This window comes from Canis aureus, chromosome 38, assembly GCF_053574225.1.
Source record: "Canis aureus isolate CA01 chromosome 38, VMU_Caureus_v.1.0, whole genome shotgun sequence".
Taxonomy (NCBI): Eukaryota; Metazoa; Chordata; class Mammalia; order Carnivora; family Canidae; genus Canis; species Canis aureus.
In genome coordinates, this window is record NC_135648.1 from 1,806,823 (window position 1) to 1,830,004 (window position 23,182).

The 23,182-nt window shown below is 53.1% G+C and overlaps 2 protein-coding genes and 1 long non-coding RNA gene across 5 annotated transcripts in view; 1 reads left to right on the forward strand and 2 right to left on the reverse strand.

Annotated features, from left to right (window-relative positions):
- Positions 1–5,492: 5,492 nt before the first annotated feature.
- On the reverse strand, positions 5,493–10,628 carry PIGM (phosphatidylinositol glycan anchor biosynthesis class M). The gene has a single exon (XM_077887093.1). The coding sequence runs from the start codon at positions 10,598–10,600 to the stop codon at positions 9,347–9,349; it is 1,254 nt and encodes a 417-aa protein (XP_077743219.1). The 5' UTR covers positions 10,601–10,628; the 3' UTR covers positions 5,493–9,346.
- A 281-nt stretch (positions 10,629–10,909) lies between these two features.
- LOC144307054 (uncharacterized) lies at positions 10,910–13,536 on the forward strand. Its single transcript, XR_013374020.1, has 2 exons — positions 10,910–12,151; positions 12,293–13,536. It is a non-coding gene; the product is annotated as an uncharacterized LOC144307054 (long non-coding RNA).
- A 3,799-nt stretch (positions 13,537–17,335) lies between these two features.
- The window catches only part of KCNJ10 (potassium inwardly rectifying channel subfamily J member 10), a 28,960-nt gene continuing 23,113 nt past the window's right edge, over positions 17,336–23,182 (reverse strand). For all 3 annotated transcript variants that reach the window (XM_077886868.1, XM_077886866.1, XM_077886867.1), the window contains one exon: positions 17,336–21,287. In XM_077886868.1, coding sequence (XP_077742994.1) covers positions 20,148–21,287 — 1,140 coding nt within the window. In that variant the 3' untranslated portion in view covers positions 17,336–20,147. The remainder of the gene's footprint in view (positions 21,288–23,182) is intronic.

Genomic DNA, 23,182 nt, shown 5'->3' on the forward strand with positions numbered 1-23,182 from the left:
TCGCCTCGCCTGCCTTCCCCCGGTTACCTTCTTCCTCCCTCATTGTGGGCCTGACCTGTGGGCCATCACCAGGGCCGGGGGGCTTCACTCCTTGGAGCTCAGGACCCCCTTCGATGAAGGCTTACAGATATTTTCCACCAAAATACGGGTGCACACACATACACACAGACACACACACAATCCTCCTGCAACAGTGGTTCCTAGTTTCCTGATTAAGAATCACTTGACTAGGGCAGCCCGGGTGGCTCAGTTGTTGAGCATCCGACCTCGGCTCAGGGCGTGACTCCGGGGTCCTGGGATCGAGTACCGCATCGGGCTCCCTGCATGGAGCCTGCTTCTCCCTCTGCCTGGGTCTCTGCCTCTCTGTGTGTGTCTCTTATGAATAAATAAATAAAATATTTAAAAATAAAGGATCACTTGACCTGGAATAGTGATTCCATACTGCCCGCCCCCCCGCCCGTGCACACACAGCACCGTTAATTCCCACTCCCTCTGGCTGTCAGTGGCTTGTCTGCACTTTTGTTGCCAGAGCTACGGATAAAGGAAAGCTGGTTCCTTCCTCCTAGAGTTTACAATGCTGAGAAAACACACACACACGTGCACGCATGTGCACACCCCCCCCCCCCAACAATTACAGGCAGCCACGCTTGAGTCATTAAAAGCTTCCCCGTTAGGGCGCTTCCCTGGGGCAAACACTCTAAAATTTTCTAGATTACAGCGGATCTCACACAAGTGGGCTTTGAGCGCTTCCCTTCGCAGGGAGGCGTTCCCCGACCCCGATGGAGATTAGGCACCTGCCAAGCCGTATCAGCAGCGGACTGAGCGGGAATCTCTCAGGTGGGTTCTTTCCTGGGAAGATGATCACAGTGATGAATCCCATCCACTTTCTGTTGTCGATGTCAGAAGTCGGCGTTTCTGGCCTCGTCCCAGGTCCTAGGGATGCTGATGGTTTGAAACCCGCAGCTTCCCATATACTGACCTGCCTTCCAGCTAGGAGAGAGTTCCGGAAGCGTGGGAGTGTTCGGGGTGCCTCGTCCAAGCTAAATTAGAGTGAGGGAAAGAAGAAGGGAGAAGATGGAAAAGAAGACAGACCGGGTGGAGGCAGCGGAGAAAGCCGCACGGAACCCGAGGCAGTGGGGACTGGATGGGGAGCCCTCCTGCCCACCGCGCCCGAGGCTCAGGATCGCCCCCGAGCCCCTACGGCTGCTCCTCAGCCCGGTGGGCTTCCTGGTGGAAGCTTTCGTTTTGGTCGGTTATTTGCTTTTCAATGGCGCCAGCAAGGTCTGGGGCAGGGTTTCTCCATCTGGGCACCACTGACATTTGGGGCCAGATGCATCTTTGTCGTGGGGACTGTCCTGTGCGCAGAGGGCTGCTGGACACCCCCGGCCTCTGCCCTCCAGACACCGGTGGCACCTCCCACTTTAACAACGACGACGAGGCCGCCCCTGGCTGAGAACCCCTCAATCGAGGAACAGTTTTAGCCAGACAGGTTCAGGCTCCAACCGCCACTCCCTCCTTTGTGAGCCTTTGACCCTGAGAAAACCCACCCTTCACCTGAGCCTGTATTCTTGTCAGCAAATACTGTTTTTCCCAAACAGTTGTCTTGAGAATGAAATCTGTGAAAAGCATAGAGGTTCCCCATGGGCTCTCAACAAACATTTCTCCCCTCCCAACTCCAGCTTCATTTACTTAACAAATATTTGCTGAGTGCTTGGGCAGTGTGCGGGGACGGGACGGAAACGCAGCACCCGGCCCTGTCCTCCCGGGGCCGACGGACTCACAGGCAAATGACCGGCACCCGGGACGGCGCAGGTGCAGTAACGGAGGTGTTTGCACATCCTGCAGCTCCGGCCGCGTTTCCTTCTCCTTCAAGGCTGACCTCTGGCCGTTAGCTCACGGTCCTGCCTCCCGAGGGAGGAAGGCACCTCGGAGTCGGGTGTTGAAAACTGGGGGCACCACAGACGCTTAGAAACAGTGGGGCCAAGGGGATCCCTGGGTGGCGCAGTGGTTTGGCGCCTGCCTTTGGCCCAAGACGTGATCCTGGAGTCCCGGGATCGAGTCCCGCGTCGGGCTCCCTGCTTCTCCCTCTGCCTGTGTCTCTGCCTCTCCCTCTCTCTCTCTCTCTCTCTCTCTCTCTCTCTATGTCTATCATGAATAAATAAATAAGTAAATAAAATCTTATTTAAAAAAACTTTAAAAAGAAACAGCAGGGCCAAAGCCTAGGGCAGGGGCCTCTCCAGAAACCCCGTTACCCTGTGGGCTGGAGGGAGGGTGACAGGGAAGAAGCATCTTCGCTTCCTGGACTCTGTCTTGCAGGCCAGGCGGATCCCCCCAGTGCTGCTCTCAGGACAGAGACAGGATCCCACCTGCTGGCAGCAGAGGGAGGACAAAGGAGAGGAGCCAGGGTGGGCGGGAGAGCCCGGGAGCGAGACCAGGCAGGAGCCACTGATTCCAGACAAGTGAGCGACAATGAGTCTCTGGGCCGTGGGCCCGCAAGGACCACAGTGAGATGCCAGGAGGCGTGGGGACCTGGGAATGTCGCACCGACAGGAATGTCCCATTAGACAGGGAGGCGGGTAGCAACTGCTGTTACCTGTCACCATGTGGAATTCAGGACTTGCAAAATAAAACACGGTCGAATCAGATGAGATCTAGTCTTGCCGTTAGCGAGCTGTTTGGCCTTGGAAAGTCGCTGTTTCTGAGCTTCGATGTTCTTACTGTAAATTAGGAGCAGGAATAGCCTCTGCTCGCCCACGTCACCGATCACAGGACTGCGGCGCCACTTCGTGGCTCTCACGTAGAGTTTAATAGGGTGCGTTTCTGTCTTTACTGCTAACTTTTCAAGAGCACGGACTTACTCGTCTATTATAAGACCTGGCAAAGCTTGGATCTCTACATAAAATTGCCTAAAGATAGAGAACAGAGGTTAAAACTTGCCTTTGAGAAACGAACTGAGCTTCCAATATCCATGCTCCACGTTATTTTTACATAGTCACTGTGTCATTTCATTTCATGTTGCAGACAAAACAATTAGCAGTGTGCCTGTGCAGCTAGGAATACCCTGTTAGTCCGGGTTTTGTTCGGGTTAAAGAATACAAATGCTTGTTTTTGCTAAATGAATGGTTCTGGATCAGCGCTGAAAAAACGCTGATGCGCTTCCGATGCTTCCAACCCGGGGAGGAGACACACGCTTCCACCGGCAGCGCAGAGCCTTGGACGAGGTCGCCACACGAGGGAGGACGGAGAGCCAGCCCAGGGGAACGGGCTCAGGCAGCGGTTGGGCCGGAACCAGACATCTGAAAGTCTGCACACTTTCAAAGACCCAGAACCAAGGTTAGGAGGAACAAAGTAATAGTAGCGCGTAGTTTAGACAATCATTTAGTATATTGCCTAGCCGTTAGACGGGGGGAAAGGCATTCATCGAGACCCAAAGAGGCTCGTTCTTTAAATGCTCGTGAACAGAGGCGAGGAGGAATGGCTCGTTCCGTGCCAGCATCCGGACATTAACCCACTTAATCTGCGCACGCAATTCCCTGAGGATTATGGTATTGTCCCCATTTCCCAGACGGAAAACCAGTCTGCTCGGATTAAAGAAGCTCGCCCCCGGTTGCACACTGGAATTTGAACCTAAGCTGTCCGAGTCCAGGCTCTGGCCTGCCACACTCAGTCGTGACTTGTAAATGTATGGACCGCGCCATGGACACTGCGACAGCAAGAGGCCTAACGGCGATCACTTACCTTCTGGAAATCACAGTCACGTAACCTCCATAGCTCGATTGACCGCAGCGGGCTAACACGCGGTTCAGCTGATCCCCTTCTTAGACGAGGGCAGGGAGAGAAAGGGCACTGCAAAGTCGTCACTAGGAAATGAGGCGATTTGGATGTGAGGGGGGTTGTTAAAGGTCTGGAATTACTGAAAAGTCTGGGAATAATAGGAGCTTCTGCACACGTGCAAGAGCACGGCCCCTCAAGTAAATACAAGATCAAGAGGACACGCTGGCAAGACATTGGTGAGAGTGCTGAGCCCCATTCACTTCGCAGTTATCTCCATCTCCTGGGCCTGGCACTTGGGGAAAACCCAAAACATAACATTATGAACAGAGTAGGGCAGGCAGGCAAAACTCACGCCAAATTCCAGCCCTGCCACTTAGCGGTGACTCATCTGATCTTGGAGCCTCTTTGTCCATCAATAAAATGGGATCACAAATACCAACTGTAAAGTGTCGCTGTGACAAGGAACCAAAGCCATATACACGTCTACGGCGGAATAGGAGCCCAAATCAATTAATCACGAAAGGCCACAACGTACCATCATCAAGCTGTAGAGTCAGTCAATCAGCTATTACCAGGGCAGAGGTGGATATGAGCAACCTAAACGCATGGAGTCTTGTATCTAGAAAACTTCCCAGGGATGATTCCTGCCCTGGGTTCTCCTAGGAGGAAGACAGAAAGACTTGCATAGAATTATTTGTTCAACTTTGGTGGAAGGTAAATCCCTACAGTTCTTAGTTTTAAAGACCAGGAGAAGATCCAGACTTCTTACTTACGAGTTATAAACACAAAATAATTGGGAGAAATTTGAAAATGGTCAGGGTGTTTAAATTACATTAGATAACAATATTATGGTTTTGTAAGAAAGGACTATTTTAGGGTGGGACCAAAGTGAGGGGGCTGGGGAGGGGTTCGCAGCTCTGCGGCAACCAGGGCGTACAACAGCCTCACGGTGCCCCTCATCGTGATGAGCGTGTTCTGGGGCTTCGTCGGCGTCTGTGTGCCCTGGTTCATCCCTAAGGGTCCCACCCGGGGAGTTACCATCACCATGTTGGTAACCTGTTGAGTTTGCTGCTATCTCTTGTCACGAAGAGAATTCCTCTAGATGCAAAATCAACTCCAAACCCAGACCGCCTTCTTTGACTTGCCTGTTTGGGCCATCACCTGCCTTAAACAGTCACACCATATTTGAGTATCTTATTCTACAATGCAGTATTTTTTCCTGTTGCCTTTTTTTTTTTACATTTTGATGAATTATGTGCCTACTTAACCTAAACTGTGCTGACTCTGTAAAATGTTTATGCACTCTACTGAGATAGAAGATGCTATTCTTCTGAGAAGCACATTGCTCTCTCCTTGGATCCTGTGAATTTGAAGATGACTCCTGCCTGGTCACAACATGGGAATCACCAAAGTGTTTAAAAACTGTCACAAGACAAGGCAGTCAGGAGGGGAGCATGTTCAGAGGGAGTATCTGTCCCAACAGAATTACACCAAAGTATATTTTCAGGATGACTTTCTTATTTCTGCCATCTACTGGAATAAATTATTTTTAGGCTTTCTGTGGAAAAGAAAGAAAAAAAGAAAGCACTATTTCTAGGAGCTGCATGGTGATGCATTTACTGAAAATTCAACGATGTTTGCAACCTCACATGGTTCAGAAAAAGTTATATATACAAATAAATAATAAAAATAGCATGTATAAAAAAACAAATAGGGCAAAATGTTAATTGTTTAATTTCAATGGTAGGTTTATGGGTCATGTTTAAAATTATTCATAATAAAGCACTGGGGAATAAAAACAAAAACAGAGGGTTGCATTTAGAGACTGTCCCGGGTGAAATTTTCCATCTTCACTCATTGTACGGCTGGCTGGGACTGGGTGGTAGTGCAGAAAAGTAACTGAAAGACAAGTTCTATACAACTTTTGAAAACAATATTATGTCAGAGTCATCCAGCCAAAACGTAAGAAGTCAGTACCTAAAATCTATGGTTTTAGGGCACCTGGGTGACTCAGCAGTTGAACGTCTGCCTTTGGTTCAAGTCATGATCCTGGAGTGCCAGGATCGAGTCCCGCACGGGGCTCCCTGCCTAGAGCCTGCTTCTCCCTCTGCCTGTGTCTCTGCCTCTCTCTCTCTGCCTCTCACGTATAAACCAATAAAATCTTCAATCAATCAATCAATCAATGGCTTAGAGAGATTCTTGGACTGTGGGTGGAGGGGGTGGTGAGTATTGGCCTTTCCGATGAATCTAATCCAGGTAATTTATCTAGAGATATTTAAGGACCACATTTTGAAGACATTAAGGCAACTACTGAAAAAATAAATTACAAGGTCCTCTTGGAAATAAGGGAAAGTCCTACACAATTTTAAGGTATTCTTAAAGAACTAATAAGGAATCCAAAAGGACTACAAGTGGGGGATCCCTGGGTGGCTCAGTGATTTAGTGCCTGCCTTCGGCCCAGGGCGTGATCCTGGAGTCCTGAGATGGAGTCCCACGTCGGGCTCCCTGCAGGGAGCCTGCTTCTCCCTCTGCCTGTGTCTCTGCCTCTTTCTTTCTCTCTGTCTTTAATGAATAAATAAATTTTTTAAAAAATTCAAAAGGACTACAAGTGAAAAGAAGACAGGGTTTATAAAACCAGAAAAAAATGAAAAAAAAAATAAAGTCCTCAAGAGACAAATTAAAATCATTTCATGAATTAATTAATTTATAAATGTTTTGCAGCATATGAGCTACAAATACTCTACAGCTTTTGAGAAATGCCTACAGTTCTTTGGTAGAGAATTTCCTGCAGGGCAGCTTATGCATTTGAAGCTCTCCAAAAAAAAAAAAAGCTCTCCAAAGACCCAGCAGAACTCTACTGACTTCTAAGAATACTGTAACATTCTGACAACATTAAGGGAACGATCTAAAATGTGGAAAACGTTAGGGGCGACTGGGTGGCTCAGTCAGTTAAACATCCAACTCTTGATTTCAGCTCAGGTCATGATCTCAGTGGTAAGATCAAGCCCCTGGTTGGGCTTTGCACTCTGCATGGAAACTGCTTGAGATTCTCTCCCTCCTCCTCCTCCCTCATAAGCACCCTCTCTTGCTTTCTCTCTCAAGTAAATAAATACATAAAATCTTTTTTAAAATAATAATAAAACATGGGAAATTTTTAAAGTCTTATTTAGAACATTAAAAATTAGAAGCAATTTTAAAGGTTTAACCATGGAAGAGTGACACGTTTACAACATGAATATCCATGTCATGGAATGTTATTCAGCGATTTCAATGTAAGTAAGGAGTAAGCTGCTACAAAAGAAGAATACTAAAGTAAACAGGATTATGAAATTAAGAAGGGAATATACTGATGATTATCTAAAACGCAGGAATACCAAAAAGACAATTATACTGGGAATCTTGCATGATACCATTATACCGGTGGCGCTGATAAGACAATTATATCGGGATGCTGGAATTGTTTCCCACCCTCTTCCCACCAGTTGTACAAGAAAAAAAAAAAAAAGTAAATATTATAAAAGAATGAAAAAAAATGGTAAGAATGTCATGGCTGGAAGGCCACTAGTGAACAATCATATACAAAGAGCTCTCAAGATAAGAGCTAATGTAGGATATGAGACTAGATGCTGTAAGAAAAGTCACTGTCCTCAACAATTAATGCTCTCTGCTCTTTTCACCTAACAACAACCCCTGCAAAACCACCCATTCTTCCCTTCTTTCTAATGGCAGGTCCCAAAAGGTAGCCATCAAAGAAGTGCTGCCTGTAATAGCACTCTTATTTATGTTCAGCCTATACACATCTTATTCTCAAAGTCTTTCTTGGCCTAAACCAATATGAAATATTCTACTTCTCTGAGGTTGTTTTTGTTTTTTACTATGAAAGAACAATGTTGCTAAATTACTCATCTTTTAAAACCACAATCATAAACTCAACTCCTATTATTGCTATTGCATTTTAGAGTGTTAGGAAGTCCCCAACCAAGATGGGGTATGTTAAAAAAAAAAAACTGTTTTACGTTGCTTGTTTGAAACTTGTTACACAGACCTGTGGCACTGAGTTAAGTATATGGCACTTTCCTTACGTTTCCAAGAAAATATTTGAAAAAGTTTCTGTTTCCTTGAAGGAAGATCTTAGTTGAAAGAGTTTCTACACAGACTTGTTAACTAAGTATGTGGCACTTTCCTTATGCTTCCACATATACATTTGAAAGTGTTTCCATCTGCGTGAAAGATGTCCGTTGAAAGCAGTTCTTCCCTAGAAATATTATAGTAACACAGGAAATGGATCTGCTCACCAAAGCCTCCGATTTCCACATCCTCTCCCTCAAGTTCCTGGTCTAAAAGACTAATGTCTACTTAGGATGTTTCTTAGGCTTTCCCGAGCCTCCACATAAGTCTTTAGTTTCACCATGGAATTTTCTTAAGTGGGGTATTTTTAAGCTGGGAAATGCCTTACTAACAATTATGTTTTGTATCACTTAAAATCTAACTTTCATTTTCATAAAACATGTGACATTTGATTAAGTTAAATTCCATATGAAAAATACTCTACAGGCAATCAGAAAATTAAAAACAAAGAGCTATAAGAGAACACTAAAGTGTCCCTAAAGTTAGTGGACTACAAATATCAAATATCAAAAGCAAGATGCTATTTTAAAATATGTAATGACTTAAGTTTGACGATGGGTGAATTTTAATTTAATCCTTTCTGTAAAAAACCAAATGGTATTCTAATGCCACTGAGACTAAGTGCTGAAAAACTAAATAATCAAACAAATATGTGAAACATGATCACAATGTAAATTTTTGGCCTCTTTTTCTAAGCCCCCACTTTTTTTTAAGCCCCCACTTTTAATACAGAATGGACTCTCCCATCCTAAGCACAGTGGTATTATTTGACACTTGACATCTAAAAGCTGCACAGTAGGATCAGTCTTGGAATTTTCACAGCTATGGAGAAGGATTTAAGAAGAAAAAGCTTCCAACTGCAATATAGTGTAACTGGTACAAATACTGGCTTAGCTCTTAGGTCTCTGACTACATTCCTCTATTTCTCTACAAAAATCTTTTAGCATCTGATAGTTTCATCAGACTTCCCATTTTCAAACAAGTAACCTTGACTTCCCATCATGTCCCAGATAAATGAGTCTGAAGATTTCCTGAAGGCAGACCTCAATCATTGAGTCCCCTTTACAAATAAGGCAACCGTGCCTTTTAATTTTTGTTGGAAAAGGGTTGTTTTTGTTTTGTTTTTTTTGTTTTTTTTTTAAGATTTGTTTATTCATGACAGAGAGAGAGAAAGAGGCAGAGACACAGGCAGAGGGAGAAGCAGGCTCCATGCAGGGAGCCCGACGCAGGACTCCATCCCGGGCCTCCAGGGTCACGCCCTGGGCCGAAGACAGGTGCTAAACTGCTGAGCCCCCCAGGGCTGCCCCAGAACAGGGTTTTACGCTCCACACTCAGTGTTCAGTAGGGCGCACAGCGATGTTCAAAAATGTTTTCCAAGGCTCTGTTCTGGTCCACTGGGGACAATCAGAATGTAACAACGCTGGGCAGAAGAACCGGACCATGCTCAGTCACATTTGACTCTCTCTGCCGGGGGTTCCTCCTTGTAATGGGAAATGATCTGAATTAGGATGCAACAGTTGATGAGGAAGAAGAACAAACCGGCCAACCAGATAAACAGAAAGGTGTTCTTTCCCTGGAACTCCAGGAGATAGGCGGGCGCCAGCCACAAGGCCTGCCCGAGGAACCACAGCACCAGGAGGCCGGCGGCGCGTTTCCAGGGCATCCTCACCTGCGGCATCACAAGGGGCAGCAGGCAGAGGTACCAGAGGAAGTACTGGGAGGTGCAGACCTTGTTGAAAGTCACGAAGATCGCCGTGTGCAGGAAACAGCAGAAGGCGAGGTCCCTGTAGTAGGCCAGGGACGCGGCCGAGAGCAGCAGCAGCTGCGGCAGGAAGGCGGCGACGCCCAGCGCAGGGCTCCACGGGCTCTCGGCCGTCAGGTACAGCATGTAGAAGTAGGGCGAGAAGTTGTGCCGGATGTCCCGCCTCGTCAGGTGGTACAGGTAGGTGTGCTCCAGGAACTCCCAGCCGTAGCGGCGGTAGAAGCCGAGGCTCAGGGCGCAGAAGGTGAGCCCGGCCACCGCGGCGAACAGCAGCACCGCGCGGCTGCACAGCGCCCGGAGCAGCGCGGACGCACGGGCGCGGCGGGGCGCGGGCGCGGGCGCGGGCGGGGGCGCGGGCCGGGGCGCGCCCCGCCGCAGGTGCAGCGCGATGGGCAGGATGTAGGTCACCGGGTACAGCTTCAGGTGCACGGCGAGCCCGTAGGCCACGGCGGCGCACGCCAGCCGCCCGCGCGCCAGCAGGTACAGCGCCGCCAGCACCAGCGCCGCCACCAGCGCGTCCGCGTTGCCGCGGCTGGACACCGCCATGGGGAGGGGGTTCAGCAGCCACAGGGCGCAGTAGCCGCAGGCCCCGCGCCGGCCCAGCCCGCGCAGGAGCAGCAGGCGGTAGAGCGGCCAGGCGGCCAGCAGGTCGCAGCTGATGAACAGCAGCTTCCCGAACGGCTCGCACAGGTGCACGTTGGGCGTCAGCAGCCAGGCCAGCAGCGGCGTGTAGCGGTAGGAGGCGCGCAGGTACGGGGAGCGGCCCTGCGACAGCAAGCGCGCGGCGTCCGTGAACACCCGGTAGTCCACGTCCGTGTAGCGCACGAGCAGCGCCCGGTCCTGGAAGGCGCCGTACAGCACCAGGGCCACCCGCGCCACGAAGGCCGCGCCGAACACCCCGGCGGGCCGCACCCGCAGGCCCAGGGCCCGGCCCATCCCCCGCCCGCGCCCGCCCCCCGCAGCCCCGAAGCCCCGCGCCCCCGCGCCGCGGCCGCTTCCGGCAGGGAGCCCCGCCCCCGACGCGCGCGCCCCGCCCACGCCCCGCCCCGCTTCCGGGGGAGGAGCCACGCCGCCGTTCTCTCCCTCCGGATTGGCTTCCTGCGGCGGGGGCGGGACTTCCGCGTCTGGCCGCGGCGCCCCGCTGCTCTGCTCTGCTCTGCTCTGCTCCGCTCCGCCCTTCCCGCCGCGGCCCCCGAGCCTGAGACGCCGGAGGGGGGGGGCGTCCGGCCGCCAGGTGCGCAGCTCGCCCGCCAGCGGGGCTCCGGGGGGCGGCGGGCGCCCCTGTGTGCAGCCCCGGGAGCTGGCGGCCGTGTCCTGGCCGGGGGCCCCGCGGGGAGGGCGGGAGGGCGGCCGGGAGGGGGCCCGCAACGCGGCTGCGGCTGTCAGCTGCCCCGGGTCCCCGGAGCCTCCCCGCCGCCCGCCGGCGCGCGACCCTTCGGGTGTTAACGCCTGGAGGCATCCGGGCGCCTCCACCTGAGGCCCACCCGAGCGCCCGCTGAGCGCCCGCCGAGAGCCCGCCTGAGTGCCCGCCTGAGCGCCCGCTGAGCGCCCACCTGAGCCCACGGAGCACCCGCCGACTGCCCACCTGAGTGCCCGTGGAGCGCCCGGCGAATATCCAGGGAGTGCCCACCGAGTGCCCGCCTGAGTGCCCGCCTGAGTGCCCGCCTGAGCACCTGCCGAGTGCCCACCAAGTGCCCACCTGAGCGCCTGCCGAGTGCCCACCTGAGCCCCCGCCGAGTGCCGGCCTGAGCACCTTCCCAGTGCCCGCCGAGTGCCCGTGGAGCGCCCGGCGAATGCGCAGGGAGTGCCCACCGAGTGCCCGCCTGAGCGCCCGCCGAGTGCCCACCAAGTGCCCACCTGAGCGCCTGCCGAGTGCCCACCTGAGTCCCCGCTGAGTGCCCGCCTGAGCGCCCGCCAAGTACCCACCTGAGCACCCACTAAGTACCCACCTGAGCGCCTGCCTTAGTGCCTGCCAAGTGCCCACCTGAGCCCCCACCGAGTGCCCACCTGAGCGCCCACTGAGTGCCCCGAGTGCCCGCTGAGTGCCCAGGGAGCGCCTGCCGAGTGCCCACCTGAGTGGCCACTGAGCACCGTTCTTGCCTCCCCTCCACCACGGTGCCAGGGCCCCAGGCTCTAGAGGCTCACCCACACCGAAGACCCCGCCCACCCCCAGCCCTGTCCCAGCGCCCCACCCTCTCTTCAGAGATGACCCTTCTTTTTTTTTTAAGATTGATTGATTGATTGATTGAGACACAGAGAGAGAGAGAGAGAGAGACAGGCAGAGGGAGAAGCAGGCTCCATGCAGGGAGCCTGATGTGGGACTCGATCCAGGGTCTCCAGGATCACACCCTAGGCTGCAGGCCGCGCTAAACCACTGCGCCACCAGGGCTGCTCGAAATGACTGTTCTTCATCACGGCGTTTGTCACAGTGCCTTGTGACTCCAGATTGTTTAAAGATTGTACTTATTTATTTGGGGGAGAGAGAGAGTGAGCACGGGCAGGGGCAGGGGGAGGCAGAGGGAGAGGGAGACTCCTGGCTCGCAGGGAGCCGATGAGAATCATGACCTGAGCCGCCCAGGCGCCCAGACACCTGATTTTTTTGTTCCCTCTTTCCTTGTTTTCCGTCAGGACCCTGAGAACGGAGATGATCTTGTTTTTTTCTGTACCGCAGTGTCAGCGCCTTAGCAGACTCACAGTGGGCACTCGGTAAGGTTGAATTTACTTCGGGGGTCCCTCTTGCCAGAGTCCCTCTGGAGGGCATTCCCGGGAGCGCCCCCAACTCCCAGTCCAACTGTCTTTCCAACATCTTTACCCGTCTGAAGCTCTACCCCCGTCCCCCACCCAACTCTAACCCCTGCTTCCCTGAATTTCCCACCAAGGCCTCCCGCACATTAGCTCTTTCCCTTCTATGGGCACGTATTGCACTTCGTATGCAGAATTGCAAATGCCATGGGCGCCTGGGTGGCTCAGTGGTTGAACACCTGCCTGTGGCTCAGGTCGTGACCCCGGGGTCCTGGGATCGAGTCCCGCATCGGGGTCCCTGCAGGAAGCCTGCTTCTCCCTCTGCCTGGGTCTCTGCCTCTCTCTCTGTGTCTCTCATGAATAAATAAAATCTTTTTTAAAAAAATTGTGAATACCATAATTCATTTTAGGTGATATTCATAACCTTTTCAGTGAAACCGCAGGGTTTTTGAGGTTAGGGATTATATCTTATCCTTAGTTGTGTGTTGTTTTTTTTTTTTAGTTCTAATTTGTTGCAGTTTTAGGCACATTATAAATGTCCAGAAAATCCTGATTTAGTTGATTTTACAGATTGACCTGGCTTCCTAGGGGAAGTTTTCTCCACCAGAATAAAGAGAGTCGATGACTCCCTTCAGCCTCTACATGCAGCTCCCAGGACTGCCCACCCCCCATCCTACAAGTTACATTCATCTTTTGGATGGACCATGTTGGTCGGATACATTCCTTATTCATATTCTGGTATTTTTTTCTCCTTTTATGTGCCTTATTGTAATTATATACGTCACGTAGGTAGTTACTTTTAACCTCTTTTGCAGTATAGTAGCTACACATACAGGGCAGCACATCACCATGCTGATAATGAGGAGGAGGATTTCCAAGAGCCAGTTAAGGCTTTGTTAAGGACTTATTTGCAGGGTATCAGGCATCGTGCTAAATACTTGCCGTGTAAGGTGGATATGCTACCTTCACAAATGAAGAAATCAAGACTTAGGAGGTGAAGTCATTTTCCTAAGTCGCATCATCAACTAATGCGACAACAGCTGGAACACAAAAGCAGGTCCGTGTGGCCCAGATTATTTCTAACTACTGTGTGGCTGACCTGCAAATAAAATGTCAATGATGAATTCTGATTTACTTCTCTGCCTTCTCTGATTCGATCCCTTGTCTGAATCTTTCTGATATTCACTGTCACAATGAGTCCAGCACTGATTATTCTCTCCGCCGGCGATAGCTAAGTGAGGCTTAATCCCAGAGAATAGAGGATATGCGAGGTGGGTGTCTAAGGATTACCTAAGGAACGGTTCCTCCGGCAGGGTTGGTTTAGGTGTCTCGCAGAAAGGCTTCGACCAACCCGACCCCATGGAGCTTACCTACTAGGTAGGTGGAAGACACCTAATTGGGCAGATCAGGAAACAGCTAATCAAAACGAACTCTGCTTGGATCACTGAAGTCCAAGGAGGGAGATACAGGAAGCAGTTGTGGAACTGAAGAAAGGACTGGAGGCCAGGAACAGAACTTGGACAGAGAGGCCCGACTTCCGTTACGGTTTCGAGGCGGGACAGAAGCATCCCAGGCTTTCAGGAGCCCATCCTGAGCTTTCTGCAACTGGGCTCAGGGATTCTGTTTCTCACCTCTTTCCAAAAGCGCTGCAGTTTTTTGAGATGCTCAGCTGTTGGTTACCTCTTAACTATTACTTAAGAGTTCTTCTAATCCGCCCCCCTTTCCTGTCTGCCTCCAGGCTTTTGCCCTAATAGAGCCAGCTACACCCAGGCGTAGATTGTCCCCAGCATCCTTAGCCAGTGACCTCGACCTCGGTCGGGATACTGACCTTTCCAGATCGACTCTCCATCTTCTTTGCCTTGTGCTGGCCAGCATCACGCAGTCTTCCCTGCCCTCTGGCTGCCCGTTAGCTTAGGCCAGGGGGAGGCACTAGCGGGTCTTTGGCCGTGGCTGAGTCCTGCTGCCTGAGACCATGGCTTCCACTGGGGCGACAGCCCCCTGCCTTGGCTACAACTCTCACCAGTTTCCAGTAACCATCCTGCCAGGCTTAAGACTGGTAAAGACTCTCCTGCCGTGGGGAGTCCCTGGGTGCCTCACCATCCCTTGTTGGCTTCTTAGCCCTGCCCACACCTTTATAAATAACCCCTTCCTTAAATCCTACCCCTATTAGCTCTTTAAGTATACCCTCTGTTTTCTGCTAGAGTCCCGGCTGATTTAGTCACTTTCTTTGTTTTGTTTTTTTAGACCTTGCTTACGTTGCCTGCTTTGTAATTTCCTTTTGAACCTGTTCTAAATTCTTTTCGTTGAATTTAACCCAGAACTTCAACAACTCATTTAATTAATGATACATACCGACCACCTCCACTACACCAGGATCTGTGGCAATTACCTCTCCCCCAAGCTTTTGCAAGCCTCCTAACTGGCTTAGCATCTCCTGTCTCTCAATTCTACGGCTAACTTGATGTTCATAAACAGTACTTTATTAGATTCTTTCCTCCAGATATCTCCAATGGCTCCCAATTGCCTATAGAAAAAAAAAAAAAAAAGACCATTTAGGCTGACATTGAGTCCCTCTGTGACCCTGCCTTTTCAATCTATTCGCCTGTAAAACCCTCTATTCTAGGTTTATTACCCATCCTTTAGCTATGCCCTGTGCTTTCGTCCTATGGTACTTTTGTTCCTGCTGTATCACCTACAAAGGATCCCTTTTGTCTTTGCCTTTTTCCTTTTTCCTTTATCTTTTTCTTTTCTTTTTTCCTTTTTTTCCTTTTTTCCCCCTGTGTTCCCTTTAAATACTATTTGTCCTTTGGTACTGGAGTCTAACTTCAACTCCTCAAAACTCTCCCTAGACCTTAACTAGTGCAAATAATTTTCCCCCTTCCAAAACTGTGGAGTTTATTGTACTAGTTTGGTTTTTTTTTTTTTTGACAGTTAATTATGTCATGTCTTATGAAATATGTTACCTAAATCTTTAATGGATACTTAACAAGCACAGGAGCTCCTCTGTGTACTAGCTGTGTGAACGTGAGACAATTCCCTCCCCCTTCCCTTGCTCTGCTACATTTACGGGGCATCAAAGGTGCAGGTCCTGGGCGAAGCTCCAGGCTGTACTGATGACCAAACACTGACATGAATCCCATTCACACGACACTTAAAGTCTAGTGAGAGAGACAGGCATCCGTCAAATAAATTCACAAGTCAAATTGCTGCTCTGGTAAGTGCTATGAAAGACGGGTAGGCGGTGCCACCACAGCTTTTAACCAGCATTTCCGGCTGAGATGGGCATGGTAAGTAAGAGTGAGCAAGGCTGAGGGCAGCGGGCAGGAGGGGTTTCCAGCGAAGAACAGCAGGTGCAAAGCCCAGTGAGAATGTACCTCCCTGGGGCGTGCATCGTGTGTTCAATGTCCTTCTATACCTGAATGGTACCTTCCAGGTAATAGGAACTCAGTATTTGATGACTTTTCTTGAGTCTCATGTCACACGTGTTCTAACCAGACCTCACAGATGGATACCTTCCCTAGCCTAGTGCCTGTCCCCGGGAGGTATTTTCCACACGCGTCTCACTCTTGAGAACGTGTTGGTGGTGGTTTATCTGGCCCTTGGCCTGTGCTTGTTGCCTTCCCTGACGTTTGTGGTATGCCCTCGGTGTGTGCGACTTACCTTGTTTTCCTCACAAGTTTGCGAGTCTCTTCAAAGCCTAATCAAAGCATAAGGGACTGTGTATTTCATATTTCCTCTATCTCATATGTCTTGTGACTCATCCCTGAACCAGTGTTGCCTGAATGCTGTAGGTAAGTATCTGTTGATGACGATGAGACCCCGCGTTTTCTCCCTCCTCCCCCTCCCTCTGTCCTTCCTTTTCTGGGGAACAGAGGTCGGTGACTCTGGGATGCATTAGCAAGCATCAGAGAGGGTTCAGGGCTGGCTGTTGACAACCAGGCCTTCCAGGTAAGGGATGGATAAGAGTAGAAGGGAAATCCATCTCTTTGAATGTTGGGGCAAAATGCCCAGCAATGAAACGAAGAGGCTTATAGAGCCTCGGGGATCACGAGGGAATGTCCAGACCCAGTAGTGTGGAAGGGACATGGGGCACGTGAATCTGGCTGGGAGGGACGGCATAGGATCCGAAGCAACATTCCTGGATTGAGCCGAGCCGATTGGATATCGATAGATTGCTAAACCGTGACTTTTTTCTTCTGTTAATCCTTTAAAAACTCGGTGTGAAGGGGTCTTCTGCTAAAGGATCCCCGGGTTAAGGAGGGAGCCACGGCCGAGGGAGGGCTGGCTGCGCCCCTGGTAGGCCTGCGGGCAGCCCCACACCAGGACCAGCTTCCGTGTCTACGAGAAGCTAGAGGAAAAACAGCTCCGTGCTGTTTTTTATTCAGCAGCTTCTTCTGCAGAGACTAAAGTAAAATTAACCAAACGAGCTCCTCCGTCCCTGTTCCGTGGGTGACTCTGGCCCGGTTTAGTCCCTGACGTGGGGACGGACCGCCGTCCTGGACATGGTGCTTCGAGAGCCGAGAGCCGGCCGTGACCAAGCCGGCGGCCCCTGCTGACCCTACAAGGGGAGCGCGTGAGCGCACAGGTGCACAGGTGCGCGAGGCTCCCGGCGCCCCTCGGAGCAGGGGGGTAGCCGGCTTCTCTGCTCTGCTGGGCCTCGGGCATCCCTGGATGGTCCTGTTAGCTGGTGGAGCCGGGTGGTGGGGACGAGGTGGGGCGGAGGACGCCTGGAGCCTCTTGGGGGACTGTCCCCCTGGGGCTCCCCTCAAGCCCGCGCCAGGCCCGCACGCCCCAGGCCCCGGGAGCATCTGGGCAGCCGCAGGCCGGCTGTGGGCCCAGCAGCTCGTGGTCCCGGCTCACGGAGTCCAGGTGGGGGCGTCCCGGCAGGGCCCGCGGAGGAAGGGGGCGTGCAGTACACTTCCAGAAAAGGACGCAGAAGGTGCTTTTATTTTAAAACCAAAACCAAAGTGCTACAGTGACAAGACACTGCCGGGGTGGAGCGCGGCGTAGGTGGGTTCTAGGTGCCCGTGGCCGAGCGGCCGCCCGAGTCCTCCCGCTCCCTCCTCCCTCCCGGGCCTGGGTGCGGGGAGTATCCCCAGCCTCAGTGGGCATCTCCTCCTCTGAGGAGCGGCCTCCACACCTCCCTCTCCCGCCATCAAACCCGAAAGCCTCCTCAGCTGTCCCGCTTGCACGTGCAAACCAGGATCACCGGGCACAGGTCTGGAAACCCGGGGAGTCCGACCCCGAACCCAGAGCCGGGTATCCGCCCCGTGCTACGATCTCCTTTCTGTACATTCAGCATGTTTGGTCCTATGTACATCCATAGACATCTCTCTACATGCACATACTCTCTCGGTCTCTCTCCTCGGGTCAGCCTCCCTATGTACCACGTCCCACTTCCCGAGCCTCCGCCTCCGTCTCGTCTGCTGGTCCAGGGGACACTGGTCTCGCGGGTTTCGCGAGGTCCGTCAGCACCACCCCCGTCATCGTCGTCGTCACACCCTGAGTGCCCTCTCCCATCTGTTGTTTTGCCCGTGGGGACTCTCCTGTTCCGGTGGGTGCCGAGTGCTCCCTGACGTTCCAGTCTACGGTTGGTGTGGTCAGGGGCCCACGTCCCACAGGACCTGGCTGCTCCCGAAGCTCGTCCGATAGCCTGCAGAAGGATTTCAGCTCCGAGGAAGAGGCTGTGCGGAGCCGGGGAGGGTGCGGGTGGGGGGCACTGTCCTCTGGGGAGGCCTGTGGCAGACGAAGCCGGGCTGTATTAAGAGGATAGTAGGACTCGTTAAAGTGCAGCTTAGAGCAAAGTCTGGGGTCGCAGAGCAAAATCAAAAACAGTTAAGTCAGAAAATGTCCTCATTGTGTTAAGCAAGAATCTGAGCAGCCTGGGGGCCTGGAGCCGACAGCAGGGGACCAGGGAGAAGGGATTCCAGACCCTCAGGAGGGATGCAGCTGTGTGCAGAGGAAGCTAGGGGAGGACGGCTTGCTGGTGGAGGAGGCGTCCCGGTGCACACGCGCTCACGCTCACGCTCACGCCAGAACTGCGACCCCCCACCCTGGAAGAAATCTGGTAAGTCTAATGTTGAATAAAGTTGGGAGCCCAGACACTGGCTCTTTGCCTTCCATTCTGTGTGTCAGATTTTCACGTTTTCCTGGGTCTTGTTCCCTTGAGAGCTTGGGAGTGCTGGTGGGTGGGGTGTACGGTCAGTGAAGAATGAAGGGTCTTCAGGTCGGAGTCAGCGGAGTTCAAGGAAAGACACACATGAGAGGATCTTATGCAGATCCTGAGGTGACCGTGGATCCAGCCCCAGGCGCGTGGACGCGTTCTGGGAAGTGTGTGGCTTGTAACAACTGACCGGGTCCACGGTTCGTGCAGGGACCCTATGCCAAGCCACTGTCGGTGGAGGCACTTTTGGGATTTGGGGCTTTAGAGAAAATTCTGGTGCCCGTACACCCTTCTCAGCCCCTCGCGCAGCCCCCACCAGGGACCAAGGAACGGCCTGAGGTTGATGTCCTGAAGTGTGCCCTCTGACTCACCTGGAAGTGGCGTCCTTGCGGGGGAGAGGAGATGGGGTTGGGGACCCTCTATGCCAAGTCTCAGGAATGGCTAAGGGAGACCCTGGTTATTGGATCAGGAGGCGTGTAGTCTCCTTCCCTCCCAGCGTTGCCTAACAAAATAGCTGGCACTTGTCAGAGGAGCACAGGCAGGGGTGTCAGGGACAATGCTGTCCACCAGCCACACAGTTCTGCCCCGGCCCAAACCCCAATAAAGCACCGCCGGGTCCCCGGGGCTCCACACAGCCGGCTGGAAATCTGAGAGCTTACTCCTCCTCCCTCACGGTAGGGTCAGTGGCACTTTCCCAGGGGATCCATGCCCTGTAAATGTCTGGGACATCTCTCCAGACCTCTCTGGGGGGCCTGGGGACCTGCTGGCAGGGCCATCCCATCCACAGGCCACAGGGCAACACATGCTCCCTGGGCTGTCTGCGGAAGAGCGTCAGGGATTTGGACAAGAGCTCTGCAGAGGTCTGATTCCAGGACGCGTGCAGGTGCGGTGCTGCCCGGGGCCTATTTCCTGCGTCGGCCCCAGGTCTCTGGGAGCAGAGGCAGCTAAGGGAGAACCAGGTATCCTAAGGGAAGGTCCCACTGGACAAAACGGGGGAAAACTGGTGACCAAGCTCCTGGGTTATAGTCAGAATTTGCCGGCAGAAGTGAACCACCCTGAAAAACCCTGACTTCTTTCAACAGGGGTTGGTAGAGGACCCGGGAGGGATTCACCCAGATTGCCTTATATCTCGAGGCACAGACCCCAAAAGGACCATCAGAGTCTTGCCCCAGGGAACTAGCCATGTGGGGAACGAGAGGGGGTGGGGGCTGCGGCCTCAGATCGCCAAACCTGGATGGCGGCGGGAGGGGGGGGGAGTCTATCCATCCAACTGCACTGTCCTCCTAATGTGAGTCTCCAAGCATGGCTGAGGCGTCCTGGGCCACTGCAGCCTAATCTTCCCTCTCCACCCCCCTCCCGGCGTCGGGGGGGTTGTGTATCTTGGGGGAGGATGCAGGGGACACTGGAAGGAAAGCTGGGACTCCAGGTGGCCTCGCCTACCCGCGGGCCGCCAGGTTAAAGCAGAGGGGGCGGAGGATGGGTGCTTCTGGGGCCCTCCGGGAAGCCGGGATGACGGCCTTCCCCCGGGACGCCGACAGAGGACACACCAGAGGGACGGGGAGGCGGGAAACCAGGCCGTCAGACGTTGCTGATGCGCACGCTCAGGGCGCTGCCCTCCTTCTCCGCTTGTTCCCTTAACGACTCCTCCAACTTGAGCTTCTCAGGGTCTCCGTAGCGGACAGCGCTGTCGCGGAGGCCGCCAGGGGAGGCCACTTTCACCACCTGGTCAAAAAGGCTGAAGTCAGCGATGTATTTGCCGCTGGCGGACAGCGAGATGGCCGGGGTGAACTCGTAGCCCCAGAGGATCTCCTCCGGCAGGTAGGACGTGCGCACCTGGCAGGTGGCACTGGTGGACTCCACCGTCCCACTGAGGATCAGCACCAGCTCGAAGTCACCCTCGCCACTGCGCAGGGGGAGGTCTTTCAAGGGACTGGTCTCATCTACCACGTGGTAGAAGGTCAGGGGCAGAATGAGAAAGGGGCTGTCCGAGGCCGTGTCGACCTGGAAAGTCACGTTGACCTGGTTGAGCCGGATGTTCTCGCCCTCTTTGGTCTGGTGGGTCTGAAGCAGCTTGCCCGTCACCTGGCAGCCGATGAGGAGGCTCTTCCGCATGTTGGCGACTCGGATCATGAGGCAGGGCTTCCCGTTGTGGGCCGCGACGACCGCGTGCTGGCTGAACCGGATGGTCTCCGCCCGCTTCTTGGGCCGGGCGATCTTTGCCAGGAAGGTCCCCGTGATGAAGATTTCCAGGATGGTGGTGAGCACCAGCTGGGCAATCAGAAGCACGATGGCCAGCGGGCACTCCTCACTGATGTAGCGGAAGCCGTAGCCGATGGTGGTCTGCGATTCGAGGGAGAAGAGGAAGGCCCCCGTGAGCGTGTGCACCTGTACCACGCAGGGGGTGTGGTTGGCCGGGGGGCCGAGCTCCAGCAGGTCCCCGTGGGCCACAGCCACCAGATACCACACCACGCCGAAGAGGAACCAGGTGCCTGCAAAGGTCGCCGAGAAGAGCAGCAGCTTGTAGCGCCACTGCATGTCGATGAAGGTGGTCCACAGGTCCTTGAGGTAGAGGAAGCGCTTGTCGGCGATGTGCTCCATCCTCACGTTGCTGCGGCCGTCCTTGGTCAGGACCCGGCGCCGCCGGACCCCTGGGCCCACGAGGGGCCGGCTCTCCGTCTGAGTGGTCTGGCTGTAGTACACCTTGGCGACAGACGTCATCTGGAGGGAGCAAGACAGCATAACGGAGGTTATTGCAGACATCCAGCCAACTCCTAGCCACCACCCTGCGCGACCGAAGAGGGGACATCCGCTCAGCGCCACTGTTTGTTCTCACTGTCGGCCAATACTTATGAGCACCTGCTCCACGCCGACCGCTGTGCAAGATGCAGGTGAGTCACCAATAGAAATGACACCATCCTTGCTCTCCAAGAACTCACGCCTAGCGAGCGAGACCCACGTTCAGCGAGCAAATAACTGCAATGCAGTCTGATATTTGTAATTCTTGGGAGGGACAGAAAAGAGAGAGAGTCATAAGTTCACAGTTCCTTGAAGGTGGGGCAAGAAGAGAGGGTTCTACTCGTCTCCATTCCCCGCAAAACCAGTTCTGTGAAGATCTCCAATTCTGAAATAGGATCCCTCCCCACCCTCGTGAATGGCAGAGCAAGAAAGACTATCCCGCTGAAGCTGTCCCAGGCCAGCCCGCCTCAAAACCCCCGGGCCCTTGATACCCCCACCTGACCCCCAGCCCCAAGTCAGTACTCGCCAGGGACGCCAAGATGCTCATCTGGCCAAGGAAGTAGCAGAAACTGCCCACCCTTCTGCCTTCAAGGTGTTCTCTGAGCAACCAGACCATTTCACTATGCGTTATTATGATTACTATTACTCCTTTACCATCACCATCACCGTCGTCACCCATCTGCATCATGTGGGGGGATTCAGGCCGGATCCCGGGGGCGCACGTGGGTGGGAGGAGTGCAGACAGGACCCACGCAAGCAGCTGAGCCACGGTGAAGGAGAACGTCCCATCCGGGCCTCCTGGCGGTGCAGGACCGTTTCCCCGAGGACTGGGGGAGACAGCAGCTCACCGCGGCCGAGCCGCCTTGACCGAGTGAAGTAGGAGGGCTCGTGTATAGTAGTCAGCACCCCCGTCTGCAAGAGCTCGAATTCGGGATTGCTGTCTGTCCTGATCGAAGAAAGTGGGCCGAGGCTCTGAAACAGGAGACCGCTCACCTGCTCCTCCAAGGTGCCGGCACCCCTGCCCAAGGAGTAACTTGTACTTTTCCAGCAGAGAAAGGATTTCAATCACTGGAGCCCTTGGACTCTGGGTCTGGTGGCCAGACCTGGGAGGGAGGAGGGCGATCTCGGGGGAGTCTGGCCTCTGGAGAGCTAAGAGGCTCATCACAGTATCCGTTCCAAAAAATCTGAACCACTGCACTTTATCAGTCCTTCACCCTGGTCCCTTACCTCATCTTCCCCAAGACCTGACACCCCGAAAACGAAACTATCTGGGCCCCTCCAAACACCCACCCACGCAGACACTGAACTGGCGACCACCACTGGACGGGAAACCCAAGATGTTAGAGGCAACCAGGCGCCTGTTTTGCCAGCCTCTGCCCATGTGGAACCTCTGTCCGGGTGAGACCGCTCGGCCACTTCCCAGTACCCTCAGCTACCTTGGAGCAAAGGGGAAGCTCCATAATTCTGAAGAATTATTATTTAGAGCCCAAGTAAAGCCCCATTCGATACTCAGTAGTAGTAGTAATATTGAAAAAACCACGCGCAGCGCCTGCATCTCTATACCATTTTCAAGTTTACAGATTAGCGTGCCTTCTCATTTGATCCTCAAACTGGAAAAGTCGTGCGACCTCTAAGAGATTCTGAAGAACTGTGAGCAGACAGAGGAAGTGCTGGAAAGTTGTGGACGAGTGAACGTAATTTTCTTTTTTTTTTTTTTTTAATTTTCAAAAAGAGAAACAAGATACGTTTCACACACTGGGTAAGATAGTGACCCAGGGCAAGATTCTAGAACAGAGCATTAAGGCTGAGTACTTGGGGCGCCTGGGTGGCTCAGTCGGTTGAGCGTCTGACTGTTGATTTCAGCTCAGGTCATCATC